Source organism: Paroedura picta, chromosome 2, assembly GCF_049243985.1.
Source record: "Paroedura picta isolate Pp20150507F chromosome 2, Ppicta_v3.0, whole genome shotgun sequence".
Classification (NCBI taxonomy): domain Eukaryota; kingdom Metazoa; phylum Chordata; class Lepidosauria; order Squamata; family Gekkonidae; genus Paroedura; species Paroedura picta.
Window position 1 is genome coordinate 76,952,909 of NC_135370.1, and position 9,585 is coordinate 76,962,493.

General features: G+C 43.7%; 1 protein-coding gene across 1 annotated transcript; it reads left to right on the forward strand.

Moving 5' to 3' along the window:
- Window positions 1-7,830: 7,830 nt before the first annotated feature.
- Window positions 7,831-8,949, forward strand: LOC143828717 (olfactory receptor 9G19-like). Its single transcript, XM_077318965.1, has one exon. It carries the CDS (start codon window positions 7,999-8,001, stop codon window positions 8,947-8,949), a length of 951 nt encoding a protein of 316 aa, XP_077175080.1. The 5' UTR covers window positions 7,831-7,998.
- Window positions 8,950-9,585: the final 636 nt, after the last annotated feature.

The window sequence follows — 9,585 nt, forward strand, 5'->3', positions numbered from 1 at the left end:
CCTTTGGAGATAACGTTTGATGGCTTCAGGTGGCTCTCTCTATCTGAAGTGGACAGGTTGCTAGGGAGGATGAGGGCAACCACTTGCCCCCTTGAACCCTGTCCGTCTTGGCTCCTGAAGAGAAGTGGCGGATGGATAGGGACATGGTCAACTGCTCATAGCTCAGGGACATGGTCAACTGCTCTCTCCAATCGGGGGAGTTCCCTGAAGCGTTGAGGGAGGCGGTAGTATGCTCTCTCTTCAAGAAACCTTCTCTGGACCTGCATGACCCCACAAGCTACCGGCCAGTAACGCACTTAGCGTTCCTGGGTAAGGTGGTAGAAAGGGCTGCGGTGGACCAGCTCCTAGCATTCCTTCAGCGCTCAATCCATAACATTATGGCTTTCATCCTGGTCATGGGGTCGAGATGGTGTTGGTCTCCTTGTTGGATGACCTCCATCTCCAGCTTGACCAAGGCGGCTCTGCTATGCTAGTTCTTCTAGATGTGTCGGCCGCGTTTGATGTGGTCGATCATGAGCTGCTAGCGAGCCGCCTTGCTGGAACAGGGATAAGGGTTACAGCTTTACGCTGGATACGCTCCTTCCTCCGAAACCGGATTCTGAGGGAGAGGAGTTATCAGGCCGTTACCGGCTCCCTTGTGGGGTCGCACAGGGCTCGGTGCTCTCTCCCACATTATTCAACATCTTCATGCGCCCTCTGGTTCAACTGGTACAAAGTTATGGGCTGGGTTGTCATCAGTATGCTGATGACACCCAGCTCTTTCCCCTCATGGATGGCCACCCGGACTCCCCCCCAGATCCATTTGCCAGATGTTTGGAAGCCATAGCTGGATGGCTCAAGCAGAGTCGCCTGAAACTCAACCCCTCCAAGACAGAGGTCCTGTGGTTGGGCCGTAAGGGAGCAGATCAGGAAGCACACTTACCCTCTCTGGCAGGGACGCAACTTAATATCAGGAACTTGGAGGTGACCATTGATGCCTCACTAACACTCGAGGCACAGGTTAAGCAGGTAGCTGGCCAGGCATTTTTCCACCTTCGCCGAGCCTGGCTACTAGCGCCCTATCTGTCCTCTGAACACCTAGCCACAGTGATCCATGCGACGGTCACCTCCAGATTAGATTTCTGTAACTTGGTCTACACTGGCCTGCCTCTGGGCTTGATCTGGAAACTGAAACTAGTCCAAAATGCAGCTGCTAGGGTCCTCACAGCTACACCGTGGAGGAGCCATATCCAGCCAGTCCTGAGGCAGCTGCATTGATTACGGGTTATATTCCAGATCAGGTTCAAGGTTTTGGTTTTGACCTTCAAGGCCATCCATGGTCTGGGCCCAGCATATATGAGGGACCGCCTTTCGCCCTATATCCCCCACAGAGCTTTATGCTCTGTGGGGGCCAATTTATTGGTTATCCCCGGTCCCAAGGAAGCCTGCCTGGCCTCTACCAGGGCCAGGGCCCTTTTGGTCCTGGCCCCAACCTGGTGGAATTAGCTCCCAGAAGAGCTGCGGGCCCTGTGGGAATTACCAGCATTCCGCAGGGCCTGTAAAACGGAGCTCTTCCACCAGGCCTACAGCGAGGCCGGGTGGTCAGGAGGATCAGGCCCCCCCTCATGAAATCTGGCGGTAGTGAGTGCCAGCTCCCTCCACTTCCCTGTAGCTGAGGCAGCGGAGACTCGATTATTAGTACTATGCCATCTATTGTTGTTATCGCTGACTAATCGATTGTTATTCATTGTAATTTATGTTATTGTTATGGATTTTAGGGGATGGGTTTTTTATGTGAGCCGCCTCAAGCCTTCGGGGGAGGCGGGATATAACTAAAATAATAATAATAATAAATAATAATAATAATAATAACAACATACATAAAAGAGATGACACATTTTAATTCATAGACATATACAATCAGTTTCTGAATTCAAACCATCTGGTTCCAGAGTTTTTAATGTATACATCCAGAAAATGTAACTTCTGAGTTTCTGAAGGAGCTGACCTTCTGTGGCTTTTACTTTTTTCAATCATCCAGAAGCATAGATCTTTCTCCATATTTATTTTATTTATTTTTATTTATTTATTTATATACCATCCTCCCCGGAGGCTCAGGGTGGTTTACATTGAATGTATGAACCATACATTAATAACCATACAATAATTAATAACAATGGTTGTAACAGTATAACAATATAATATAGTAGTACAACAATGCAACAGTGCAATGGCACAACAGTTCCAGAGCGCTCTGGTGGAGTTCTGGGGGGGAGAGCAGGGGCCCTTCATTCACTGTTGGTTATGCCTAGTCTCAACCAAATGCCTGGTGGAAGAGCTCCTTTTTTGCAGGACCTGCAGAACTGTTTAAGCTCCGTAAGGGCCCTGATCTCCTCTGGGAGCTCATTCCACCAGGTGGGGGCCAGGACAGAGAATGCTCTGGCCCTGGTTGAGGCCAGGCGGACTTCTTTAGGGCCAGGGACCATTAGCTGGTTGGTGGCGGTGGAGCGCAGAGCTCTTTTGGGGACATAGGCAGGGAGGCGGTCCCTCAGGTACACTGGGTGATAGAAAGGGCCATGGCAGACCAGCTCCTGGCATTTGTGGAGGAAACTATGGCCCTTGATTCATAGCAGTCTGATTTCTGACATGGCCATAGAGTGAAGATGTTGCTGGTCACCCAGATGGACATCCTCCAGCACAAACTGGATAGAGGCAGGTCGGCACTTCTTAGGTTGTTGGAACTGTCAGTAGCATTTAATGTCATAGAACACAAGTTGTTGTTGCACCAATTTGCCAGGGCTGGAATTCAGTGGGCAGCCCATAAATGGCTGATCTCCTTCCTCCAGAACTGGACACAGAAGGTTGCAGTGGGGGAGATACAATCACTTAGCTACCAACTCCCTTGTGGGAGGCACAAAAGAACACACAACAGATTTTGTTCAGAACCAGGGGAGGTATGTACACAGATAATATTTAAAATATATATTTTAAAAGGTTAGTAAAACTGGGAACTACTAAAAATGCATCTCCTTTTTGGAATAGGTTATTGAAGACAGTCCATTGAAATTCCTTGACTGTTTCCACATGGAGAGGTAAAACATGAGTGGGGGTTGTAAATCCAGTTTTGGCGATTTCTCTTATCACGAGTTAAAAATGGCCCAAACTTGATCTTAGCTCCTTGACAGCCTTGGGATGCAGGCGATGTCATGTGGAGAGGGCTCTAAAAGTTGCCAACATTCCAAGGCTGTCCAGGGGCAGATTCCCTGTGTGGAAATTGTATAAGAACATTTGACATCCAGTGGATATGCAAGGGGCCTCCACTTGAATATAGTAAGAAGCCACTGTTATTGAACCATTTGGGTATCTTTAGAACATGTCTGGTAATCTTTGTACTAACCCTGGTACATTTTTATAATCCACAGAAAGTTGGTTTGCCGCCCTGGTGATTGTAAAATGATATAAGACATAATTTATGTATATCTGTGTGTTTTTCTAAAACAATTGTGTGTGTTTAATATTGACCTCTAAGGAAGACCTGTATAGGTCAAAATGCATTAGGTCTTTGAATGTTAGGACATAACTAACTTATATGTGTGTGACTTGTGTCACTCCTTGCTGTCTTTATTGTTTTTTATGTTTTTATATATTTGAGCTTCATAAATAAAATTTAAATGAAATATGTTTTTAATGTATAAAGCAGCAGTTTTCTCTTCCTTTGAACGCACAGAGCTCATCATACCCATGGCCATAAGCAATAACTTAAGTATGGAGGACAATAGCCAGTGTTCACAGGCTCTTCCACACAATACAAAGTTCAATCACACTTACAATCATAAGTATAAGTAAAACCATCACGATATAAAGCCTTTGTAAAATAAGTATCATTTCCTGGCCATGCCTGTCATCCATCCTAAATCAGTCTTCTGCAACCAGGCCCAACTTCTGTCCCTATTGTATTATCTTGATACATCCTCTGATCAACAGAAAGTTTGAACTATCTGCTAACCCCTGAACCAATAGTGTCTTGGATCCTAAAGTTGCATCAATCAGACTACAACCCAAATTCTACCAATATGAAGCCAGATCCTGCAGTTTTGATTCAAATGCCATCAGAGATCCTAACTCTGCATTAAATGTGGTTAATAGTATGGTTCCACTATTGGAGCTTAAGTAAGTCAGGAGCACAAAACTTTAGCTATCTACATCTTACTACCCACCTCGTTTACCTTAGCTCATCTAACTCTCATTCTTGGCCAGTCTGCACTATTATATTAACCTATTCCCATTAAGTCCCTCACTCTCTTCAGGTTACTTTACTTTTGACTAGTCACAATTAAGCTTAATGGGATTTTCAGCTTTAAATGAATAAATGAACCCTAGGACTGGGCAATTGGGTTGTAGGTTATAAATTACCAAGGTACCATTGCAATTGCTCACTTATTTATACTGTTTCTTTATTCTGTATCTTGGACAAGGCAATAAAGTTAGTTGCTGATTAAGAGCTCATCTCTCTTCCATTTTACTCTTCTGAAGGATTTATTGTGCCAGATGGGACTTGCATATGTAACATATTAAAAGATCCCTTTTTGCCCCTTAGCTCCTGTTCTAAGTTTGCATGTTCAGGGGATGCTCTCCACATGACAGGTAACAATGTTATTGGTAGGTATAGGGAGAGGGGACAGAGTCCACCAGATCACCCAAGCCAGGTATCAGGCAGGGAAGTGACATGGCCCTGACCCAAAGTCCTGGAGATAAAACTATCTGGAAGACCAACAGCCGCAGGCAGATGGTAAGAAAGGGGTGGATGAGAGGAAGGTAAATGTGGGAGAGGCTGCAAGTGGCCACTTCATAGATTGACTGGCCCAGACCCTGAATAAAAGTACCTGGAGAAATACCTTGGGACTTACATTTTGAATTATGCTATGAGTGGTTATAAAGCCTATTTAAAACAAAACAGTATTCACTTGAATTGTCAAAGGCTTTCATGGACAGAGTCAACTGTTTTTTGCGGGTTTTCTGTGCTGTGTGACAAGGTCTGGTAGTTTTAGTTCCTGACATTTTGTCAATATCTTGCTGTGTCCTACCTCTGAAGATGCCAGCCACAGTATGCTGCCCTAGCTGGCCACACCCAGTGGCAGCTGTGCATGAGGTGCCTGGGCTGCAGAGGCTAGCCAGAGTCCACACCAGAGCAAATTCAAAGTCCAGTCCAAGTCATTAGGAATCAAAGCAAGCAAAGTTAAGGGCAAGGCAAAGAGTAGTCGAGGGAAAGCCAAGGTCAGAGTCCAGATAATCATATATTCAACAAAGCCAGTCCAATTACCAGGTGCATAGTCAAAAGCCGTTTGCCAGGAGTCAGGAAAGCCAATGGGAGTCAGAAGTTCACAGACCAAGGAATCCAAGACGGACAGGAGGGTTTCTGCATAGATTGCACCCACGCCAAATTGCTGCTGCTGTCTCTCCTAAAAGCAGCCCAGCTAATTGGCTGCACTTGGGGGAGGACTCACTCATCCTCCCCAGGAGCTATCCCAGCTGGGCCCCATCTACTTTGACAGCGTGCCTGCAATCTCTGGCTCCTTCAGCGTTCAGCAAACCCCACCCTTCTGCTTCGTCTGTGTTGTTCAGGTGAGCTGTCAGGACTGGAATGCATCTGAAGCTGCACCAAAGATGCCTCTTGGAAAGAGCCTGTCTGACTTGTGCTTCCTTCCCCTGCTGCACACTCAGTGGCCCCTCTCTCTTCTGCCAGTGCTGGCTCGGCTGCAGGCCTTGGTTGCTGTGGCAACTCCTCGGAGATGGGAGGTGGCAGCGGGGGCATGACATACAGTTAGTTGCAAAACTACCAGACCATGGCCAAACAGCCTGGAAAACCCACAACAACCATATTCACGAATTGACTTCTTTGTCCCCTATGGGTATGAGCTCTGCTTAATCAAATGTTGGATGTCAGGAGAACCATTTCCCATACAGGCGGCTATGTGATGTCTGCAAACAAAATGGCTGAAAACAACAATGTTATTGCCTGGGAGGGGCTGTCTTGTGAATAAACATAACTTTTAGAAATATTTGATAATAGAAATTTCAAAACAAAAATTTCAAACCCCCAAATATCAGAAACATGTCCTAAATGATGTAGATGTTCAATGTACAAACTATCCTTAAAGCATATTCAGTTGAAAGTAATACAGATATTGGTAGTCGAGATGTGTTCTAAACATAATGCAAAGTAAAGAGCTGACTGGGATTCGTTCCCAAGAGATTCTTCCAAGTAGTAAATAAATTGTTGCACAACAACAAGTCACATGAGGCAAGGTCACATGAGAGAAACAAATGATAGTTGCCATTGTACCAGACTCTGAGGAGTAAGCACAGTGGAAATGCTATAGGGATTAAGCCCTCCAGAACCCATATAACATTTTAGATAAATAGACATCATCATATCTTTCCCATCAGAATTCTTTGAAGCGGTAGAAGAATGAATGGACTCTGAATTTGGCTTCTTGTTAGAATTAAAGCTATCTTAGAACCCCAAATTCCTAGAATCACTCAAAGATACCTTAGATTAACCAAAGAAAAAGGAGAAGCAGTCACCCATTCTAGACTGTTAAAATGCCCTCCCTAACTCTTACAGCTTTAAACATCTTAGACTTTGTACTTCTTGCTCCAAGAATAATAGCACACTATATAAAAGGTAACATCTTAGACTTTGTACTTCTTGCTCCAAGAATAATAGCACACTATATATCATTTTAAAATTGCATTGAATATTAGTGTTTTAAATTTTTTTGCAATGAAATTTGTTGTTTTTGTCCCAAGCAACAGAACACATGTAACAGAGCACATCTTATGGCAGCATCCAGTGTTCTTGCAATTTCAGCCAACTGTCATTTATTCCATCTCTGAAAGATATGCAATATCTGGAATGAACCACTATTGTTCTCTTTGGCTGGGCCTGGCAAGGTAAGGCAATCAAAGCTGAGACGCTGAAAGTGAGTACAGGTTTGGGTTTGCATAGTAAGGTTTAAGCTGATGTAACATACATTCAGCTTTGAAATATATATTTCAAAGACCATTAGTTGTACATGTAGACTATATAATTAAGACTATATACTTAAATGAGGATTCCGGGTAATGACACAAACAAACTATAATCACAAAAGCATGAAGTTTCTTTTTTTCCTTGTCCTATTGTGCTGTTTCCCCCATGCCTTTCAACAGCACCAAATAGCCATTTGAGATCAAAAAGCACAGCTAAAACTTTCATAGCACAACCACACAGTGCAGCAACGGAGATCCACATGATGAAGGGGGGTTTCTTTCTCACCACGGATGCATTTCAAGCATCCAAACTATTAGTAGGATATACATATAGAGATGTACCTTTGCCAATTGAGGCTACCAGTTGTGTGTGATTAGTGCCTGACCAAGACTATCTCCTGATTGTCATGACTGAAGTTTGACTCTTATATTTTTTGGAATATGCAAGATCTGTAGGGGGCATGATGCAACAGCTTATGAAGACTACCCTACAGGGGGCATTGGAGGAGATATGTAGCTAGCGCCGTTAGATTAGGAACTTCCTAATATTTTTCATATGATTGCCTCCAATATCTTTCTGACTGGCCCAGTTGGAGACTTCCTGCTCCTCTGAGCACATTTCTCCCTGCTTGCCTCCACAACAAACTGAATGAAGACAATAGCATACAAATTGTGTAAAAGAAAAACAGGACCATCAGAAACAGCAACAAAAATGAGGTGAAAGATATGGCAAAAAATTAATGAAACTAAAATTTCAGACAAAAATTTAAAAGCTAATTTTAAAAGGCCTTACTGCTAATATGGCTTTGTTCTTATCAAGAGGCTGAAAGCCTGGGCAAATTCTGTGTGTGCTATCAGAATTACAGAATTTCTTGTAAAATATGTAGATTAGGAAACTTTTAGTAAAACGGACTCTGTATTCTGGTGAAATATAGTGCTAGCATCACAAACAATATCTGTTGTACTTGTTTTGAGGTTCTCCAGCAGATGACTGCTAAGAGATTCATGGAAGGAAGAAATCATACTTCAGTGACCGAGTTCATCCTTCTAGGATTCACAAATAACCCCAAACTGAAGCTGATCCTGTTTGTAATATTTCTGATAATATATACGGTTAGTTTAGCAGGAAACCTTACACTCATTGCTCTAATCTTCAGCAGTTCTCACCTCCATACACCCATGTATTTCTTCATTGGGAACCTATCTTTCCTGGATGTCTGGTATTCCTCTGTCTATACTCCAAAGATCCTGGTGAATTGTATCTCAGAGGACAAAAGCATTTCCATCGGGGGTTGTGCTGCCCAGTTCTTCTTCTCTGCTGGTCTTGCATATAGTGAGTGCTACCTTCTGGCAGCCATGGCTTATGATCGTTACACAGCCATTGCCACTCCGCTGCTATATGCCACTGCCATGTCCAGAAAGCTATGCATAGGACTTGTGGCCCTATCATATTTAGGTGGATTCATCAATGCCACAGTCCTCACCAGTGAAACCTTCACATTGAACTTCTGTGACGGCAACATTATTGATGACTTCTTCTGTGATGTGCCACCTCTGGTAAAGCTCTCCTGTGATGTGAATGAGAGTTACCAGTATGTTTTATACTTTCTCCTCACTTCTAACATAATTGCCCCCTCAGCTTTCATTCTTGCCACTTATGCCTTCATCCTAGCAGCCATCTTGCGGATTCGCTCCACTGAAGGCAGGCGTAAAGCCTTTTCTACCTGTGCTTCCCACCTGACAGCTGTCACTTTGTACTATGGTTCCATCCTCTTTATTTATTCACGCCCCAGCTCCAATTATGCTTTGGACAGGGACAAATGGGCCTCTGTGTTCTACACAGTGCTCTTCCCCATGCTCAATCCCATGATTTACAGTTTAAGAAACACGGATGTGAAAAATGCTGTGAAGAAGCTGATCACAAGGACAGGTTTCTGAAGCTGACAGGTTTCTGAGTGGACATCAGAGATGATTCTGGTAGGCATGATCATGATAAAGTCTTATTTTATGATGAATATTTGTGTACATTTTTCCATCTACTGATGTATGAAATATTCAATGTGTTAGACTGCATAATGAATTGGAATTGCTACCTTTACAGGATATATGATTAAGCAGCTCTCGACTCTCTGTGTTTCAGTCCTAGGTAGCTGCATGTGTTTCCAAATAAATGTGAACCATAACACCAGAAACTGTAGTGCAGTTAAATTCAATTGCACTTTCAATCCTCCCAGTCTATTGAGAGCAAAGTATGCCATGCAACATCTCACTAAACCAAGGGCCATTCTGCACAAGGACCAATGTTGCCGATTGCTTTCACAAAGCAGAAACGCTATTTTAAATAGTGGAATCTTGGCGTTCTGCATACCTTCATTTGTAGTGGAATCCAGTAGCGTTTCATTTGTTCCCCACAGGTTTCCGGACTCGCAGGACTCGCTAGAAAGGAAGCGATTTTTTTTCTGTGATTGTTCCCGCCCCTGGCCATCAATCAAATGGAACAGCCAATGGGCGGTTGTTATCATGCTCCCGAAAAGCCCCTTTCCCTTTAAGCACAGTTAAAAAAACAAAAACACT

What these genes read in the sequence shown, in the direction of transcription:
- LOC143828717 (XM_077318965.1), top strand. Translation starts at nt 7,999, where the DNA reads ATGACTGCTAAGAGATTCATGGAAGGAAGAAATCATACTTCAGTGACC.